The sequence below is a fragment of the Rhipicephalus sanguineus genome, chromosome 4 (assembly GCF_013339695.2).
Source record: "Rhipicephalus sanguineus isolate Rsan-2018 chromosome 4, BIME_Rsan_1.4, whole genome shotgun sequence".
Lineage (NCBI taxonomy): Eukaryota > Metazoa > Arthropoda > Arachnida > Ixodida > Ixodidae > Rhipicephalus > Rhipicephalus sanguineus.
In genome coordinates this window covers 84,095,228-84,116,732 of record NC_051179.1, presented here as the reverse complement: position 1 = coordinate 84,116,732, position 21,505 = coordinate 84,095,228, and the positions used below count along the sequence as shown (strand labels likewise).

At 48.0% G+C, this 21,505-nt stretch overlaps 2 protein-coding genes across 2 annotated transcripts in view; both read left to right on the top strand.

Annotated features, from left to right (window-relative positions):
- Window positions 1-21,505, top strand: part of LOC119390358 (translocation protein SEC62) — a gene marked incomplete at its 5' end in the record, with an annotated part of 434,026 nt that overhangs the window by 340,255 nt on the left and 72,266 nt on the right.
- The window catches only part of LOC119390356 (kazrin-like), a 274,391-nt gene that overhangs the window by 226,761 nt on the left and 26,125 nt on the right, over window positions 1-21,505 (top strand). Inside the window, 7 exon segments of the mRNA XM_037657962.2 lie at window positions 500-582; window positions 584-661; window positions 3,086-3,232; window positions 3,771-3,942; window positions 5,403-5,672; window positions 6,433-6,710; window positions 11,574-11,686. Of these exon segments, the coding sequence (XP_037513890.1) occupies window positions 500-582; window positions 584-661; window positions 3,086-3,232; window positions 3,771-3,942; window positions 5,403-5,672; window positions 6,433-6,710; window positions 11,574-11,686 (1,141 nt within the window).

The window sequence follows — 21,505 nt, the reverse complement described above, 5'->3', positions numbered from 1 at the left end:
CGTGTACGATGCCGAAATGTGCGAGTTATGAAAGCTTCGCTTAAAAACAACAGCTCACCATCCTCCGGGTAGGGTCTGTGTGAAATGTATTTCCGCCTTTTTATTTCTTCGCGCAAGGATTTAGTTAATACGCGAGTTCCAGCAAATTGTCTGAAGTAAGTACTAGCTGTGAGATCGCGCACTGTGTGATGTACTTCGTCCAGTTCTGTAAGAGGTACTGGTAAGGCTAATTGGTTGCACAGGATCAAGGAAGCAACAGCGAAATATAGGAGACAAGGGCGAAACTAAGTCAACTAAACAAAACACAGCGCCTGTGTAGCGTTTAAGTGACTTTTTCGTCCTGATAAAGCTACGCTGCATGTTTATCACTCTTTCTCGATGGCGCGTTCATTCAAGCAAGCTGCCAATGCTGCTTGAATTAATGTATTTGCCTTCGAGTAAATTACTTCTCTCTACTCTTTATTAACAACATTTCTCTGCGTCTCTCGTCTGCGTGCAGCTTTGAAACAAGACCGCAAGCGGCTGAAGGCAGAGAAGTTCGACCTGCTGAACCAGATGAAGCAACTCTACGGCACACTGGAAGGACAAGGAGAAGGAACTGCGCGACTTCATCCGGAACTACGAACAGCGCATGCACGACAGCGACCACAGCCTCAAGCAGGTGCGCGAACTATATGCATTTCTAGCTAGCACGAGTTCCTGTCAAGCAGTTTATGCGGACCGCCTTTCACTTCGCTATATCGAGTATGCCGATGGAAATCGATAAGCCTAACGTTAAGGCATCGGAATATCGGCGGTGTTTATTATAGGGAACGTATAGAAACAACTGATATCCTCGTTAAGATTACAGGAAAGAAATGGGTGTGGACCGACTGTGTAATGTGCAGGGCAGATTGGCAGTTGTCTAATGACGTAATAGCATGGGTTCCAAGGGCGGAGACTCATTCGATGACGTAGGAGGTTTGCGTAGCATCATAAAACTGGAAAATACGGAGGCATAGAACGATATTCATTTTAAAACAAGCCACGAAGGGTCGCTATAGCAGAGGCCTTTGCGCAACAGTAGACAAAAAAACCTCGTTCCAGCTCTCTCGCTCGTGTTGACCAAGAAAAAAGGTCGTAATTAAGGAGACATGCGCACAGTGCCGTGTACGTTTCTTTTCCGTTGTTACTTGTGTGATGTGTAGCTCCATTCGCTTACTCTTCTTGGCAATGGTTGAATAGTTTGTGGCTGTGAAACACGATGTGCATGCGCAGCTATACGACGAGCTGCAACGCGAAAGTTGTGGTCAGGGCTCGCTGGCCCGTCATAACGAAGGCGCTCTCCGTAGCGCCAGTCAGTCAGCGCTGTGTTTGTGTGTCATGTTTTTCATCTGCATTCACCTCTATATGTACAGTCTGAAACGCACTTACCTGGAGGGTTCAGTCAGACAATTTGGTCGCCGGGCCGCGATTTCTTAGAAAGAATGAACGAAGAAGCAAAGACCTACGCCAAAATTAGACCACACAAGGTCCCGTTGAGTGATATATAGTTTCGGCCTCGTGTAAGACAAAGATGAGTTAAACCCAGCAAAAAAAGCGAGGCGTAGCAGCTGTGGGCGCTGCCGCCATCCGCAGTCAGCCACTTGACCAAATTAGACAAGTGGGATTCAGGCTGTGCTCGTTGTTTCGAGAAAAAAAAACGCCAGGCCTGCGTTGAAACCGCAGCACAGTCACAGCGAAAGCTGGAAGAGCGGCGTTTCTAGAGCCCGTTGTAAGCTCTCTTGGGGCTACAATACAAGTACACTAGAAAGGTACCCACTACGCCATAAATCACAATTTTTGTGAAGTTGGGAAGCACCTACTAAGCCATTATTCTTCATTCTGCGGAGAAGCGAGACACCAGCTACACGTCTGTAAGGCATTATGGGCACTTTTTTGACGCGACGACTGATCACGATGAATAATTATGGCTCAGCCCTTTGTAGTGGGCTGTAAGCTTTAAACGGCCCACCAGTTATGTAATTTGCATTGGGTGACGCCCGGTCGCTATTTCCCTCTCCCGTCATGCTGTATAACATACGTTGACGTGGGAGACAGACGGGGGGGGGGGGGGGGCGAATAACTTTCCTGAGACCCCGAGGAAATGGATCATGCGCTTATGGGCTTCCTTGGCAATCAATACAAGTGCACTTGCGAGGAACCCACTACGCTATAATTCATTGTAATTTTACTGAGACCCCGAGGAAATGAATCATGCTCTTATGGGCTTCCTTGGCAACCAATACAAGTGCACTAGCGAGGAACCCACTACGCTATAAATCATTGTAATTTTTGAGAAGTAGGGCAGCAGGCACTGTGCCATTTTTCGTCATTCTACGGAGAGCCGTGGTACCTGCTAAAGACATGTAAGGCATTATGCGCACTTTGTTGATGCCGTGCCTGATGACGATGAAGAATTATGGCAGAGCCCTTTGTAATGGGTTGGAAGCATTCAACAACCTACTCGTTGCACAATTCGCATTGTGTGACGCCTGGTTACAGAATTCGCATTGTGAGACGCTTGGTGCTTATTTTACTCTTCTACCACGCTATATAGCATATGTTAATGTGGTTCCTCCCCCAACATGAAGCCTGTATAGGACCTTTTTGCAAAGCAGTTTCAAGCACCGGCATGGCTCAGAGGTTGAATACTGGGCTCCCACGCAGAAGGCCCAGGTTCGAACCTCGTTCCATCCTGGAATTTTTTTTCTTATTTCGTTTTTTTTTCTTATTTCGAGCGATACTGGTTACGGACACCGGCGGCGGCGGCGGCGGCGGACAACTACGGCGCCAAAAAACGGCCGGTGAAATGATCTCATAACAGCTTTCGCTGTAAAACCCAGACGCCTAAGCGCCACCAGGAGGAAGTCCAAGAAAAGACGCTCTTTCCTTGGGCTTCTTCTTTCTGCTGGCGGTGCTTCAGTGTGTAGTCTAGCTTTTTGTCCAAGTTATGTACCAACTAGCCCAGCAACAAGTTCTGCTAAGTGTACTCGTCGCGCTGCGCGGAGCGCCTTGGTGCAACAGGAGAGCGTCTCTTGATGCACGGCTGCAACGTCTCATGCAGCTGGCGCAGGAGCGCGAGGAGTGCGACCGCGAACGCTGGAACCTGTTGAAGCACGCTCGAGACGAAGCCGAGCGCAGCGTGGCCCTGCGAGCGCAGCTCGGCATCAAGGAGGCGCAAGTCAAGCAGCTCCAGGAACAACTGCAGCAGGTATGTCACGGATGCACGCAGCTAAACATGTACGTGGAGATGCTGTTTGAGCCTTTCACGCGTACCTGTGGATCTACACACGGTTAGATTTTATCTTGCTTTCGCGATCTATAACTATGTGTTCAAATATAAGGCGCCTGTCTCTAGCCACGCAGGCATACTTGCAGGCTGATAGGCAGCATTGGAGCATGACGCTCATCACTCCGCGACAATGCGTCTTTTATAGATAACACGAAGTCTAAGATGTGCCTGGTTTTTATGGGTATCCCGCACACACACACACGCACGCGCACAAATCTTAGATCCGCTCGGACATAGACCACATGCCGCTTGCGTCGCATTCTCAACCGGAGCAATATGGGTGTTAAAGGCACTTTCACGAAAAAAAAAAAAAAGAGACCACGGGGAAACAAGCTTAAGACAATAATATCGTCAATGAAATTTATTCCGCTTGTTAGTTAAATTTCAAGGAACTTAGACAGATGTACGCTGCGTGCAACCAAATAAAGCGATAAATCTCCAAATAATTATTTTGCAGGTTCAGGAAAAGCTGACGTACCTGTCAGACGTGGAGAGCCTGCAAGGCATCGCTGGAAGCAGCAACGGCTTCCAGCAAAGCACGATGTCTCGACGAAGCTGCCGCAGTCCTGCTCTTGGAAGCGAGCCGCCAATGGTTACTCTGGGGTACGACTCCAGCCCCAGCCACCACGGTATGTATGAACCTCGGGAGAAGCCAAAGAACGTATTTCCTAGATATCCAGTGTCTTCGCGGAAGCAAATATATCACTTGCACTTGAGCGGGGGGCCATCTTGCGTTTTATACCGATGACACACGGGCAATTTTGATCACGATCAGGACCGACCCGAATTAGGCTCGATCCGGATCAGTAGCTGCTACACGGTCACTGTCAATCGCGCTCAGGCCCGATCGGGATCAGGACGATCGTGATCTGCGCATCGCGATCTGGCTCCGTAATCACGATTTGGCTGACGTCTGCGCCAAACTCAATCCGGATTCGGCTGTACCGTGTAGTAGCGACGAACTGGTTATCGCGATCTAGAAGTCCGATCCGGATTGGCCCTGATCACTATCAAAAGTGTCCGTCTGACAACGGTATTAGACTATCTATTAGTTAATCTCATTCCACTTACACGGGAACTGTTCGAGGCTTATGCGGTAAAGAAAACACGTGGATGCGTTATCGATCCGTCAGTTGTACTTGCTTCCTCTGAGGTGCAATGCCTAGACGCAAGATTGTGACGGCAGCGTTCCCATGAATTTGGACGTCCAATGAGCTGAGGTCATTTTCGTTCACCGTATATATGTCATCATTCACCCAATAAAATTCACCTGTGAGTCTGCGCACGTCCTATCTTCTCGTCTTCTGTTGTCCATGTTTTAGCGCAGTAAAAAAGCCAGTTTCGCGCATGGACGAAGCAATGAATGCGACAGCAACGAATTCGAATGCTATACGAAGTAAGGCGAGCAGCTAACTACTTTAGCGTGCGACTAGGTGTAACTCTACAAACCGCTGGAGTAAGAAAATGCGGCTGCTGCAAAGAGCGAAGCGACCGTCGTGCTGCCTGCCGCTTCAGCGCAAACTTGGCGTTGAGAGCACGGCACGCACCATAGGGTATGAGCCGTCTGCTGATCGCTGCGAAAATAAGGCGCGCGCGACCGCGCCCGTTCGGTTAAAGTACGCAGTTCCTGCCGGAGCGAAGCAGCCCCCCCTCACCCCTCTGAGTTCCCCTCCCCCAACATCTCCCATGGGTTCTTCGCATAATGGCGGACGGCCGGCGCGTTTCCTCTTTGCTTGAGCAGCGATCGTCAGCTGCCCCCGCACGCATTCACTGGCACAAAGAACATGCGACGCACGGGGCGCCCTTGTCGAATTTCACTCGTAAAGAAAGTTAGTGAAATGTTTGTAGCTGCAAGCAAATGGGTAGTAACTGCAGCATTTACTAACATTCCTGGACTATTAATAACCTAACATGTGACATGCAGTTACCAGCCGAAGTTAGCAATTACTAACACTTATTTTAAATAGCGTGGGCTTAATCTCGAACCTCCCGGCGACGGCATAAATGCGCGTGGAGTTCTCATATAATTGCAGTCGTAAAGAAACAACCTTTTTTCAAGATGTCATTCCACTATACCTTCCATTCGCAGCGGCGAGTAGCGGCGGCAGCGGTGTAATGGACAGCCCCAAAAAGTCGCCGGTGTCGGCGGCCTCGGCTTCGGCGCTGCCGGGCCTCTCGCGTTCTGCAGAGGAGATATACCAGAGCAGCGGGTCGTCGGACGCGAGCGCGCCCCGGGGAGCCCCGGGAAAGCCTAAGAAGCGCCGGGACGGCCGCTCGCCCTGGGGTTCCATCTCCAGGGTGTTCCTCAGGGCGCGCCAGAGGAAAGCACTCGAGCCGGCGCTCTACGGCGCCACCACGGGTGAGTGACTGCATCTTTTGTTTGCTTGTTTGTTTGTTTGTTTTATTTATTTGTTTGTTTGTTTTGTTTGTTTGTAATTTCTAGAGATGATGCCTGATAGTGGAAGTTGCTACTTCTACTTAGAGCGCCTTTCAGCAGTATCAGGCGGAAATTTCCATTACAATCTACTCCCGTTAATTCGACCCTTGCGGAACTGCGAGATTTGGTCGAACTATTGGACAGGTCGTATTAAACAACCTTGGTAACATGAGCAAACTTAAATGATATAATATTGCTTGAAGCACTCCGAAGTTCCCCGTTGTTTTATTGAAGCACGACTCAACCTGCATGAGGCGTCAAGCGACGACATGCATGTTCCAACGCTAGCTGTCCTAGCGTTGGGCACAAAAAAAAATAGCTAAAGTTCTGAATGTCATAAAATAAAGGTAATGTAAAACTGCTGCGTACCTTGTTATGTAACAGCACTGTCGTCTGAATTCCTTGCGTTTTCAATAACTAGTAAATACCCTGCGGTAACCAACTCGCCGACGGGTATTTTCGGTTTAGAGATACTGAGGATCCTGGCGGGCTATGCGTTTACGCTTAGCGTCGTTTACCCGATCTCGGTCAGTCATTTTAGCCCGATGCCGTGGGCAATCCATGGGGAAAATTGTTTGTCGGCGCAGTCGCACAATCTCCAATATCCTAGCGATTTACAGGTTCCCTGTAAAATGTAAGTTTTCAGCGGTAACATTACTGTGTTGACTTTCTCGGCAACCAGGCCCGGAGTCGTCGCCCCAGCACCACGGTCACCACCTGCAGCTGCAGCAGCAGCGGCAGAGGTGCTCGTGGTCCCCGCAGGGCGGCGCAGGTCCCAGCCTGGGTGGTCCTCCGTTGCTGACGCAAGAGGAGGCAGCCGAGAAGCTGCGCCTGCTGGAAGAGGCCCAGGGGACGCCCATGGAGCGCTGGAAGGCGCCCACGGTTCTCGCGTGGCTCGAGCTGGCGCTCGCCATGCCTCAGTACGGTCCCATGTGCGCCGAGAACGTAAAGAGCGGCAAGGTGGGTGCGCATGCGCAGGAAAGACGGGGCGATACCATAGGCGTGCACACCGGGAGGTGGGGCGGGGTGCAGGGGGGTGTCCTCTCCCCCACTAATCATCTAAAAGGGGCTAAAATTCTGCCCCATGCCTTTACCTAGACGGACCGGTCCCGTCGTTGTATAAAGAGCAGGGTTGTGGTCATGAATGTTTTTGACGAATATGGCAGCCGAGGACCCCTGATGTTGCAGTCAAGACTTGGACGAAAACTCTTCTGGTAGGGAATTCTCATGGTCAAAAGTAAAAGGAAGACCAAATACTGAAAGAGCTTTAAAATAAAAGAAGTTTCGGCTCCCGTACGGGGGCTTGTTTACATTCACAACCAAGCGCTGTCTTTACTTTTGCCGGTAATGCGCTTCGAGGGCTTCCACTCCTTGATAGCACCCCGTTTGTGTAATTTTCTGTAAACTGAAAGAAAATGTCGAGGGTTTATAGGGTGTCGAAACTCATGCTGAGCGTGGATAGTACTTAGGAGGTAAGAGCAAAAATGACTAGCCGACTATTGCATGCATAGGTGCCTTCCGCATTGCTTAGCGCTGTATCAATCACGGGAAACACTCGTAAAAACTGCGCGTGGCCAGTCTGTTCGATATAGTTGAAAATTTTTTCAAAGCCATGCGCCACTTCAGATGACAGTTCTGGTGTCTCGTGCCCGTGTGGCCTGACGCAGCCTTCTGTTTTCATGCATTGCGAACCGAGTAACCGACGGAATACAGGGTGTTTCAGCTAACTTGGGCCAAGTATACTTTTAACTTTCGCCAACTCTAAAGAAAAGCTGGAAAAGGAATTAAACGCGGCAGCTATGTTGGCATAGATGAAATAATCCGACGTTGCTGAAACAAACGTCACAACTTTTCTGTTGAAGATTTTCCGTTATAGTTGCTATATTCTAAAGGGTAATTAAGCAATCTTTGATAATTACCCAGCTTATCGCATTATCAGTTATCTTAGCAGAGATGGATATTGGGTCGTTTCGGATCAAGTTCTACAACTTTTTCATTGAATATTTTCGCTAGAGTTACTAATTAAACAGTTAATTAAGCGGTGTTTGTTAATTAACCAGCTTGGTGGATTGGAAAACAGATATCCTGACGTGCTGCGTACAGCTCAGAACAATACTGGGCCAATTCGATCCGCTAGCGCATGTGTTTGTTTTTTTAAATACTAGGCGCAAGTTAGCCGAGACACCCTGTATAACCCTCAACCTCTCCACAGCAAGTCAGAACAGAACAGGCGTGTATTTGTGTACAGCAGTTTGCAGTTAGCAACTATTCAAAAAATGCTACCCCATATGCGGTTAGCGTGTCCTTGCAATTTTGTACTACTACTACTTATCGATGGCTAATACCTGACTTCTTGCTTTGCTGTTGTCTCGTGCGTTGTATAGTGACACTGCATGCCTCGCCTTTCTACATAATTTTTCGCTAAAGAACACACGCCAGATTCCGTGCCCGTGGAAATACCAAATACCTCTTCTACTTCAATGTTATATTATCTTTTTTCACTACGCCCTTCTGACGACAGGCCTAAAACGGTATATGTACTTAGCACGGCTATACATGACAACATGTATAGTCGTACTGAGTACGTTGAAATCGACAACACCACCTTTATGTTTTTATTCCGTACTCTCGATGAGCCGCACTAGATGTTCAACATTACTTTTTTAATGATAGCTGATGGAACCGAAAGACAAATGTCTTCAGACAGACGTACACGCGAACGCCCGCCCAAACTTTCTCAGTGAAGGTGACCGAGAGAGCAGTGACAGTCCAGATCGCTCCATTCTGTCAACGACTTCGATTCCAGTCTGTTCGGGTATCGCGCTTAGCTTGCGCCACTATTTATTTCCGCTGTCACTCCGCCCCTGCTTTCTCTCGGAGCCTTCCCATCGTCTTTATAGGGCTATCTATATTGAGCCGGCATATATTGAGGATCGATGGTTCTCACAGCTATAGCCTTTAACGTTCCTCGGGAAGCGGGGGTTCGGCTCTTCGCGCAGCCATCTTGCTCAACCAACAAGCGCAGCGACCATCCTCTGAGAAGCCTCACAGACGAGGCGCTGTGCTTGTCCCTGTCTTAGCCCACAGTCCTTGGCACCTTCGGCATTCCGGACGTCACAATCTTCGCGAAGTGCCGTGATGCATGAGGTGACGCCTAGACGAGTCCCCGCAGAAGCTGCAGTGTCAACGCGCTATTCCGGCCGCATCGTGAAAGGGTCACATGTCAGGATGGGGAATGTGATCGCTCATCCAGGAATAAATCGATTCGAAGCGCGGTCCGCTGCTGGTTCCACGAAATAAGAAAAGTATTATGTCGCCAATTTGTATGTTCTTTTCTTTGTAGCCTGGGAACAGCCCAGAGGACATTTCGTGATTTTACTTAGTTCTAGGCAATATAGCAAATGCATCATTGAAAAGGTTCACTTGAAAATGAAGTAAACATGGTGTAATCGAATATAATTGGACTTTGTCATATTATATTCGATAATGCGTCAAATGCGACTTGGTTACATTGAGGTTCGACTAATGTGCGGTTTTCAGTTAGCCAGATTTTAGGGGTCAAATAATCACGCCGTATATTGTTCCTCAGTTTGAGTTGAACCGTGCTCGTAAGCCTCCAGGTTTCTGCTCCTTACGTAAGTACCGATAAGATGCAGCTGTTACGTACCTTTCTCTTGAGGGATAGTAGAAAGCTACCATTCATTTTTTTTAATGCCTGCCAAATGCACTCCACCCCACTCTTATTCTTCTAATTACTTCGATGTCACTGTTCAGCTGAATACCTGTCCAAAGTATACGTATTCCTTTGCCACTTCCGGTGCCTCGCTACCTATAGCAAAGCGCGGTTCTCTTCCGAGACTGTTGAGCATTACTTTAGTTTTCTGCATACTGTCAACCTAAATTGAGGACGACGCAGCGGGTCATGGAAAAGAGCAGCGTGGTTCAGGGCACAAACATGTGTTACGGACATCTTAGTCGAAATCAAGAAGTGGGCATGCGCAGAGCACGTAGTGCGAAAGCAAGATAACGGATTCCAAGAGAAGGCAAGCGCGGTAGGGGGACACAGAAAGCAAGGTGGGCAGATGAGATTTAAGAAGTTTGCGGGGATAACGGGTCCGCAGCGAGCACAAGATCTGGTTGATTAGCGAAACATTTAAGAGGCATTTGCTCTGCAGTGGGCGTAGTCAGGACGACGATGATGATGATTATGATCCTCAGGGTGCGCTGGCACTACTAGGCGTCATATCAGGGTTCGCTGTACTCGAAAAGCTTATCTCAAAGCCACCGTCTTCCAGTCGGTTGTCGAAAAGTCACGAATGTCGAGATTGTTATCATGAGCGGCGGACTTCCAAACGACAGTAATCTGGAAGGTTTTACAGAAAAGCGAAAGATCAGACAACTTTAAACGTTTATAGTGGCCATCACATATCCAGCCATATGAGTGAAACTATAACAAGTGGGAACTCACTTGTATCGCTTACCTGTGATGTCGGGGCGCAATAAAGTTAACCCTTTGCAACACGGCGTCCTCGTTTGGGGACGCGAACTTCGGAGGCGCGTCCCACGCCGCTTGTTTCTTCAAATGACCTGAACCTCAGTGTGCACATTCGTGCACGCTTCCTGATTAGACAATTAGCGGTCATTTAACTTCATTGTCCTGCGTATTGCTGCAGAGGATCACTTTGCTGGAGGCACTACCATGTTAGACGATCGTTCGACGTGCCGCGTTCCAGGATCAACGTCAAGAGTATTTTTTTTCTCCGCTCGAAACGAATACAACCAAAAAAGCAAGTGTGCATGCTTTTCGGGCCTAATAATTGATTCTTTTTATGCAAGCATTGAAGCTGACTAATGGCAGAATAATTAGATAATGAGTTACATGCTAATTGACATTTTTTACTGAAACTCGCACAAAACAACACATTCCTTCGTTTTCTTTCTTGGAATGTAATAGTGAGCGTCTTGAAATGATGCCATGCGCATTTGACACATTTGCACACAGTGCATCATAATTCGTGTCTGAAGGGGTTTTAAGCAAAGCGTACACCATTAGGTCTTCTCCTTAAAGGGACACTAAAGAGAAACAATGAATCGGCCTAGATCTATAAATTGTACTCTGACAACTCTAATGTCGTTAACTTTGCCATCATAGGTTTATTAATTTTGGAGAAAATCAAATTCAAAGTTTCATTTTTAAATTTCGCTCTGAAATCTCCCGCGTGAGGTCACGGATTTCAAAGTGTGTTTATCGTATTTTTGCGCCATTGGCTCAACAAAATTACCCCAAACTTGGTATGTTAAGTCTATGGACCCCTCAGAGGACAATGTACTTCATTTTTACCGATTAGGAACTACGTAGTCCCTAGTAGGCGCCGTGAAAACATGTGACGTCACGGCGAATGGTGCGGAAGCGTCAAAGTGGCGTCGCCACCCACATTTTTGTTTTTGCGCGTTTTCTCGCTTACTAAGTGTCTTCTCGCAGCAAGCGTGGTGTTTTTCGTATCGTGAAAGAGTACTTTACTAATATGAGAAAAATCGTTTTGCTCTTTAGCGTCCCTTTAATTGAAAAGTAGAAATAACGGGGAGTAATGTACCGAAAGCTATGTGAAAGTATACTAAAACATAACTTAACTTAACGCTGGTTGATTCCGAACCAACGTATCCCGGTGTAACTGTTCGATTCCTTACCATTGCCCTGTAGTTGCTGTTTTGCGGTGGCTGCCTCACCATTTACACTTTTTTTTTTTTTTTTTCAGTGCTACATTGCGCATGCATACTGCAAAACACAGAGTTAAACGCCGATGCACTTTTACCTCACTGCAGATTTTGCTGGAGCTTTCCGACGCCGAGCTGGAAGCAGGACTGGGCATCAATAACGTCATGCACAGGAGGAAGCTGCGGCTTGCCATCGAAGAGCACAGGGAACCCTCGATATGGTGAGTTGTAAAAAGGAATACGCTTTACGACGGCCAATTTTCGCGCTTGACGAGGCATCTAAGGCTTTCGCCTTAATAAAACCCAACGCCTACGCATCAATGACACAACTACCAAATGAGATTCTGCGTGAATTTTAGAGCAAAGGTATTTACCTCTGGCCCATGCGTTCGCAGGGGGTCACGCTCTGGGCGGCTCGCGTCCGTATAGGCATTGACGCCTGCAGGAATGGATGTCGTGGGGGGTAGGGATGAGAGTGGGGCGGCGCTTGGCCTCGGCGTAATGTAGTGGCTATAGTGCACTAGAATAATCTATAGTAATGGCGCTGCTGCAGTATGACGTACATCAGGGGTCTCAATCACGCGGCCCGCGGACGTTTCGGTAGCGATCCTCGGCTACACAAGGAATAAAATGTCTGTGACTTTGCTGAATGGTACTCGCATTATTTACTCGCCTATTTCGATTGATAACGCTTTGTTCGGGTAAGCTGCAAAGGAGGAACTGGTTTCAAGCTTTTTTTTAAATGCGAAGCATCTTATGGCGGAGTTCAAACCGGTGGTGTGCGGCGTGACCACCCTTACTGCGCATGCTCAACCCTCTCCACTCACTTCCTCTCTCTCTCCCCCTCTTCCTCTCCACTTCCCTCGCCACCTCTCCACCTTCCCTTTCTCCACTCCACTTCTCTCTCCCCTCCCCTCTCCACTTCAGTTCCATTTCCCATTTCCCCTCTCCATTTTCCCTCTCCCCTCTCCTCCCCACTCCCCCTCTGAAACGCGGGCTCGACATGCCGAAACGCTGCTTCGCATCGCCTCATGGTTCCCTTTAGCGGGAGATGGTGTGATTTTTTTTGACATTGTGTTCAACCCTCCCCCCTTCGACCTTCTTTCACTCTCCCGGCGCTTGCGGGACTATAGCGAGTTTTAGTATAGCGGGAAACGCTTACGTTAACGTTAGCGTGCGTCTCAACGCTAACGCTAAAACGGAACGCGCTGCGTGTCAACTGGTGGTCTTTTAGTACAGCGGAAGGCATTCGCATTCCCGCTAACGCTAACGCAAGCACATACAGCGCCATCTAGACATAAAAACTCTAAATTATAACTACATGCACTGTAGAATCCACAAAAGCGCCACCAAGTCGAGCTGATCCGAAGTCACCACTGTTGCGTCTCCATGTCGCGTTTGCAGAAGTGTTGAGTTCTGACACATTGGTTTCTGTCGACATGCCGCGTTCGATAATTCTTCAAGACCCCTATTACTTGGCCTTTTTAAGCTGGGACGCATCACGCGTCACATTCATGCATTGCCGCGAAAGGCATGAAGGACGCGTGACATGTATCTGTTGCTTGACTTGTGGCCGTATCTTGGAAAAAGGCGACTAAAGACAGCGTCGCCATCTCTTCGCTGCTACAAAAAACATGAGCGAACCTTGCAAACAAATCTTGCTAAGCCGTCTGCAGCGCGAATCCACTTTGTATCTCAAAAACGGAGCTATTTTATCGGCGGTACACGGTTGGCGAAGCCTCATTACTCAAATCTAAATCAAATACCAATGGTATTAGGGAATGAATAAGTTTAGTAATGCAGGACGACGGCTACAAAGATTCGAAGTGGACGGCTCTCGCTTCAACAGGCACCGCCATCTTGCCCTACGTACGGGATCTCTTGCGTGCGTTAGTGTTGAACGCTATATTCCAGAAATAGCGTTCGTACGTAAGAGCTCGGGCTACGTTTACGTTCTGCTCATGCGCAGTTAAGAGTACGCAACGCTAACGCTAACGCTAAATCCTTGCGTTTGCTGTTATCCGCTATACTAAAACTCGCTTATATTTCGTGACTGCGGCGCGCTATAGCTGAGGTCAGTGTGATACCCCTGACGTAGAGACACCGCATGGATGGCGAGATGGCACGCCGGAAGAACTGAGGAACAATTGGAGAGGCGTCGACAACAGCAACGCGAATACAGAAAGCGAAAGCGGTACCGTGCAAAAGCAGAGAATGCGGCCAAAGAGCCTGAGTCCGAGTAAGAACGTAGCCGTCTGCAGTTGCTCACTCCGAAGGAACAGGCGGACAGGCGTCCACAGCAGAAACGCGAATACAGCTTCGCTAGTAATGCGTCCCCGTATGAATGTTGCAGCCGCACGAATTTTTCGCCCACTCTTCTCGTTTCATTATATTGTTTTTTATCCGTGAGCATTCTAGTGCCACTTCTCACCCAAATAAACGCCATGCGTCCGCTAGGTAAAATGCGCTGCTGTCCATATAGAAAGGCATATGTTCTTACGTCGGGTGTTATATGACAATGCCGCATTACTACAGAAGGAAAGCAAGACTGTACAGTTGCCGCTACAAGTAACTATACCATACAAGCTATAGTGTGGCATAAATGATGGCTAATTCTGGCTTTTGTTGGCTAACTGACAGAAAATGACGGCAAATGTTGGATAATGTAGACTACAGCGTTGCCATGGGCATTTACTACGATGAGGAGGCCCTCCTCTTTAACTGTACTAAAGTGACACCGCAACACTTATCGTATACACGTGCGGCATCCAAACCGTATGGCATTGCAGCATATCTTAGGCTTGCGTGGTCTTCCCGTATCACTTGGGCGCACGTAAAATACGGTTCGGCCACTTTCATTCATTCATTCATTCATTCATTCATTCATTCATTCATTCATTCATTCATTCATTGCTATGGCTATCAGTGCTTCTTTTGGTTGAACCTGCACCTTGCTTGGTGAGGAATTCGTGGCAGACATTTTAACCAGAGTGTCTACCGAGTTGACATTTCTAAATTCCCTGAGTTTTCCAGGTTTTCCCTGAGTGTTTTTGCTGAAATTCCCTGAGTGAAACAGAACTTTGTTTTATGTCAAGATGGGTAGAGAGCATATCGCTCGGTGATGTCACTCTCTAATACGCATTTTAGAAAATGAAAACGACTTAATCCCATTTGAATAGTACATGGAACAGATAAACCTCAATATAGCAAAGTTGGTAAAAGCGGCAACTCACTTCGTTATATCGAAACTTCGTTAAACTGAAATTCGACATTTCATGCAAGGCATAGTTACTGAAGGATTAATCTTAAACTGAAAAGGCCACAAGAATGCTCGACTAATATGGCAACATGAAAAAACTTTTTTTTTAATTTTTTTGCGTGAGAAAAAGTCAATTTTGTTGAGCCTGAGATGCAGCAATCACAGTTAGATGCCTTGCCAGAGTGTCACATGTAAAGACGAAACAAATGCGGGTTTAATGCACTGTGGAATTGCGTTTGTTCTGCTGCTGCGGGTTGTTGCCAAATCCTCGCGCGTTGCCCAGAGCAATGCAACGCCTTTGCTATCATGTTGCCCAACCGAACTATTTGCTCTCCACGAACGCACAACGTCGAAAACCATCCCACGTTAGAAAAACACAGTCAGTTTCACCGCGAGAGCAAAATAGTAAATCCGATAGCAACAAAGAGGAATTTTATATGAATATAGGCTAGCAGCTCGCTCCTTCAGGAAACGCAGCCGCTGCACTAAGAGAAGTTCCCTATCTATGATCTATGGCTCAGGGGCGGATTCAGGTAAATAATGGGGGGGGGGGGGGGGCTGAAGCCAACGCTCAGCAGTGCATTTTGGTGGGTCACGCATATTTACAACAGCCCAGAGGGTATTATGGCGGTGCCTAAGAAGCCTTCGTTGGAAATGTTCATAGCGAAGCAGGAAAGGGTAGAGCAATGAGAGGTATAGAGCAGGGACAAGATTCTCTTTAACCCTTTTGGACAGTGGCAGGCAAAGCAACCTGACAAAGGGGGCAAACTCGACAAGCAAGCCTGACAAATGAGGTGGACGACAGGCACTGAAGGGAGGGGACGGGGACTGGCTTGGGGGGGGGGGGGGGGCGATCGCTGCTGCCGCCCCCTCCCCCGGGATCTGCCACTGCTATGGCTTCAACGGAAGTTTTGCAATTAGAGCACAACACCTACAAAGGTATGAGCCGTATGCTGATCCCCACTAAAGATACCGCGGCGCACGCGACCACGCCCGCTGGTACAAAGTACGCACTTCCTGTCGGACTCAGCCCCCCCCCCCCCCCTTCCCAACGCGCCGGCTCCTATCCATGTGCCCATCGCGCGAATGAGACGGTCGGCTCGTTTCATCTCTGCTTAAGCCCCCGTTCGTCGGCAGCGATCGCGCACTTTCACTCGCACATGGAGCATGCGACGCGCGGGGTGATGTAATCGCGATTTGGACTTCATAGGGAAGATCATGGAGAAGGCAAAAAATTCGCGTCGGAGTGTCTGTATAATTGCTATCGCAAAAAAAAAAGCAATATAGCTGCGGGCTAAGATCGCATGAAAGCACGGCAACAGCCTGAATTACGGCACATCCGATTATGGTGGAAACGTTACTGTTTTCCGACATCGCGCGCCGAATCGAGCATGTGGGACCCGTGCCGGTGTCGCGAATTTCGGTCGCCGCTATGCCATGGCTCTAAAAAGTTTTGTAATTCGGCTTTGTAGCAAACACCCACGTGGTGTGGCTGGTAATTGCCAGCTGCAGCCCCAAAAAATTTCAGTCGACTGCCTAAAACTTGTTTCAGCAGTGCCCTCATCGGGAAAAAAAGAAAATAAAAAAGCTTTCACTTGCTGTGAATGGGCCCGTTAGTTACGCTAGCTCTCGCCTGGAAATTTATTATATTATTCACGGAGTCATCGCATATTTGAAGCCCGGGATCAGAGCGAGTGAGCTCTCCGATAACAGCCAACAAGCGTCTTTTTTCTCGCCGATCGGGATGGCTTGCCAGATACGAGCCTTGTCGAAGGCATCCGCTTCCTGCGCGATCGCGATCGCTTGCAAGATAACTGAAGCTCGTTTTGCTACTGCTACCGCTTCTACAACTAATCATGGTTGTTACTTGACACGCGGCGATAACAAAAACACCATATCGGGCGCTAACGCACAGCACGCGCGAGAAAGATTACAGAACTACACCGCGTACTCCCAGAACATCCTGACAACATTGCGCGATACGATGTGTCGTGGTTCGCGGTTCCCGCATGCCACGCATTAGCCGGATTCTCTCCCACTTCACCGCTCCGAAGGCGATGACAGCATCAAGGTGCGCCACTTCCCCGCAGCCGCAGCGGCCGTTTGATTTGAAAAATCCGTTCACAAAATATCGAGCAAGCGCTACCGCGACTTTCGTCGCCTTTCAATAAAGATACTGTGGATCTTCCCTGATGGGAGCACAATTTCCCTGAGTTTTCCCTGAGAATTTCCAGACTACCCAAAATCCCTGAGAATTCCCGGTTTTCCCGGTCGGTAGACACCCTGTTAACGGACCATTCCAGGCATTTTCATTTCTTACAGTCGTTTGGTTAAAGGATGAAATGGAAACCTAATGTCTTTTTTGCGGCACTTTATATTCTGTAAGTTATACGTAAAGCTATTTGGATAGAGTGTAGAAGTCTGAAATATAACGAGATCGAGCACGGAGGCTTCTCAGGAAGGCCTAAGTTAGCTGCGCCGTAATGGTTGGCTCCGTTGGCGCTGGCTCTGAGGTGGTTGCGTTTTAACATCTTATGAGAGGCAGGTGAAAGGTGACTTCGTAACTCGTATAATCTTCCATAATGCCGCACAGCGTTATATTTGGCTCCGTTGGCGCTGGCTCTGAGGCGGTTGCGTTTTAACATCTTATGAGAGGCAGGTGAAAGGTGACTTCGTAACTCCTATAATCTTCCATAATGCCGCACAGCGTTGTATAGTGCACTCAAGGAGGAATAAAAAAAAGATGGCTGATCCCTCTGTCATAGGAATCGGTATAAAACGAAAGGGATACGTGTCGCCACGGAAGTAGTTGATTGTTTATGTTGCATTCATGGGTTCGACTCCTGTCAACGGAACTTTTTCTTATAGTTTCTTTTTCTTTGCCATCTGATGGCGTACATTTTGCTGACGTACTTCCGTGACGGAAATACGTCATGAATGTCTTGGTGGACCCCGGCATAAAACACTTTCGTGTTAAAGGGATACTGAACAAAATTTTCGCCGCCGAGATAAATGACTCAATTGAAAGATTGGGGGCTGAAAATTGTTGAAGCAACCTTCATTTCAGCCAGAGACTAGCAGAAAATAATGAATTTAATGCATTTTTCGCGAATTGGCGCGTCTAGCGGCCGCGCCGCGAACTAGAGAGGAAGTGACGCGAAACTCCGCGGATAGTGACTCGCCAACCGTGCTCGCAGCAAAATCGCTTACCAATAGACATCGCAAGCCGCCACCCGCTGCCGCGCGTCTCTCTCAAAACGTGTTTTCACGGTCGGCAAGGTGTTCTCCGTGCGTGTTCTCAACCGGTAGCCAACGACGCCATTGCCGCGCTCTCGGCCGTATATTTGTTTCCTCAAGCGGAGCTTGCGCCCACGTCTACGAATTTGCCGTCGGTGTTGTGCGCTGCTACGTAATGTGAACGGTGAAGCACCTGACACAACGCAGAATGCCTCAATGCTGTTCTGCGCTAGGGTGTACCCTGTCATACCTTTCCAACAGAGCCGAAGCTTCGAAGGATATGGATTCGCGCTGCGCGCCCATCGCAGCCAACGTGGGTGCCTTCAAAGCGTGACTTTTTGTGCTCCGAACACTTCGAGGATAGTGACTATGAGTTACTGTGTAAATTGCTGGTCCCGGCTGCCGACCCACGTTGGGCTACGGCGGCTCGTCTGGCTCGTCGTCCTTGCTGTCGCTTGACACAGCAGAACGGTCACACGCATATGGTGGTATTTGGCGCATCCGTTTTGGAGGCCTGTCGAACTCGGAGTCGCAATGACCGCTCGTGGAACCACTGTCACTCGCACCTTGCATCTTTGCGCTCTCGCGACACGCTCGGTAGTTGTAGCGGTTTTTGAGGAATAAGCGCTATTTTGTTTCCTATGTGGGGAAAAGAGGACAAGGCTTAGCGCCACACCAGCCACCCTCGGTTCTTGAGAGGAGAGGTGGAGAAAGGGAAGTGGCAGGGTAGGAGAGAGCGTGCCGGTTGGCCCCCTCTTGCTGGAGCACTCGACGTCACGTCCGCCGACAAGCGCAGTGGCATGCAGCCGCCGCGCTCTCACAATCCACTAAAAATACGGCCAACTGCTCGAAATTACGTGAAATAAACGCTGCGTACAGGAACAGTCGTGTCGTCCGAGTCGAATGTAAGTGTTTTCGTAGCTTTTTCAAATTTTTGTTCAGTATCCCTTTAAAGAAGTACGACACCTTTTTTTTCGAAGGCGAGTTTACTCTGCCATACAAATCTCCCGTATGCAGAGACGACTCTGAGCAAGTGTGAAGCTCAGCAAACGTTGACAAGATATTTTATTTCGATAATAAGGTCAATTTTCCCAGGACTCACCTACCGACATCGACACTATCTTGACATCAGGCTACAGTACTAATTCTGGTGACTTCACGCAGCAGTATATGGCTAGTTGTGATGACGTCAGGTACCAAAACTTTCAAGATGGCCGCTTGTGCGTCACCAAAACATTCAAAATGGCCGCTTGTGCGTCACCAACGGACGGTGCGGAGCGGCCGTGGAAACGTCACCATATATTGTGCGAGCACGTGATGAAAAGCTCATACCGTGTTGTGACGTCAGGGTACAGTAGGAACCGAAACTAGCTTTTATAAACATACTGTAATTACTTTTTCAGGGTGCACTCGTGCTTAGCACTACTTTTTCTAGGCTCTTGATGGTTTGGTCTTGATGGACGCTAAAAAATGGCAACTGAAAATTTTCGTGTCACTACCCCTTTAAAAGAATTCTGGGTGCAAGTTCTCGAAACGCATTATCGGCAATGTTGAAACCACGGTTTGTCCCTTGTGTGTCTCGGAAACATGCCGTTTTTCAAACGTCAGCTAACGTTGCCATTTAAAAGGCGTTTCTTATATCTATTATATGGTTTCTTATACCTATTATATGGGTCCCTTCTAAAGGGGATTTGGCGTCAGGATTCGAGAAACATATCGATACCGACCTCCAGAAAGGCTAAAATCTCGACGCCGATTTTGAATTGTACAGCTTTTCCTCCACGGTTATGTTTCAACACATGCTGACTGCATGGTGTGTTTCACGAACAAAAGTGCTTGAGACCAGACACGTCTGTGTAGCTTACCCGGACAAAGCGTTATTAATTGCAACAGGTGAGAAGATAATGTGAGTACCACTTAGCAGAGTCACAAGACTTTATTCCTTGTGAATAACAAAACAACTGCTAAAGTTATAAACACGCTGGCACAATGCCTGGGAACGCTTAGCTGCGAGGAGAGAAGATAAACTTCTTGTACGGAGACGGTCCGCATGGTCGACGGCAGGTGTTCATCTGTCATCCTCGACCGGAAAGCTGACTTGTTCATTAGAAGAAAAAGAAAAGATATAGGACGAAGACAACCATGTGCGCAACTAAAATGGGCTTTAGCCACAGGAACGTTTGAGAAGCCGTGTGCGATTTTTTACAGGAAACAAAAAGAATAGAATGTTAAGTCTAGGTACAATTTCACTGTTTCAACCTATTGGTTTCCTAACTTTTTAAAATTTTTTTTTTGAAAATCTGGATTGTACCAGTGAAATTATTTTTAAACCATCCATTGCTAAACATATTCGGATTGTAAAACAATTTCATTTCTAAAATAAGGTACCACCCGTTTCATGGCCGATCCCCCACGGTGGGTTGCGCCAAGTAGCTAAGGATCAACCAACCAACCATGTGCGCGCCGGGCCGCTAGCGAAAGGCCCGCGAGCCACGTGTTTGAGACCCCTTATATAGACTGTAAATTATGTGTGGCGCATACCCGCATTCCGTCGGTTGTGGTAGGCGGGTATGTGCCGCACGTGACTGAGGGAAAGGGATTCGTGACGCACGCGACAAGTATGTCATGTTATTCATTTCACGATTTGTTAATCGTGTTCGTCATACACTAATGTCCTCCTAACTGTGAGAAGGAAAGGAGGTGCCTCGTTCGTGAGAGTGGGAAAGGGAAGAAGGACACGTGATCGACCGCAGAAGTACAGGCTTCGGATCTGCTTCGGATGCCTTTCGTTCTTGAGATTCGCGGCGCTTGTTTACCGAGTTTAAAACAAAGTTATATGAATGTGTTTTTAATTAAAACTTGCCTGATTCTTCCGTATGTAAAACTTATCGCAGAAAGTTTGCGTGACCGTGAGACTGAAGCGAAACCGATACAAGTTTAACCACCAGGGTATTATCCATTGCTCTGCAATTGTATTCCGGATTTTGCCATTACCAAACGGTAAATTATATATATTTTTACGTGTGAAAACAAACATGCGTGTTATTCCCTCGAAAGTAGGCATTATCTATTTCTGGAAATAACAATACTGTATCGAGCGAGAAACACTAAATGTATGTGCTACGCCAGGCGCGTCTGCCCGTGCGCCGAGCGATCGTGAGAGCAGCGGTATACATACAACGCATCTCTCGCTTCGCTGTAAAGCCGATTCAGCATAGAGCAGAGTAGATCCTTGTATCCGTGGCTCACACCCACGCTGGAGGATTCGGCGGAGCATCGCGGTGCGTCCACTTCGCTTCGTCGTCGTTGTGAAGCCAAGTTGACCGCGTCTTGGCAAGACACGATTATGATATACAGGGTGTCCCAGCTATCTTTAGCCAAGAGTTAAAACATACAATGTTAGAGGCAGGCGAGTGAAATTAGTTGCAAAATACTGACAGTCGCCATGCGCACAACAGACAAGTTTTTGTTTGGTAATTAGCTCATTTGTTAATTAGGAATATTTAACTAAATTGCTAAATATTGACTTGAGGCAAGAAATGCG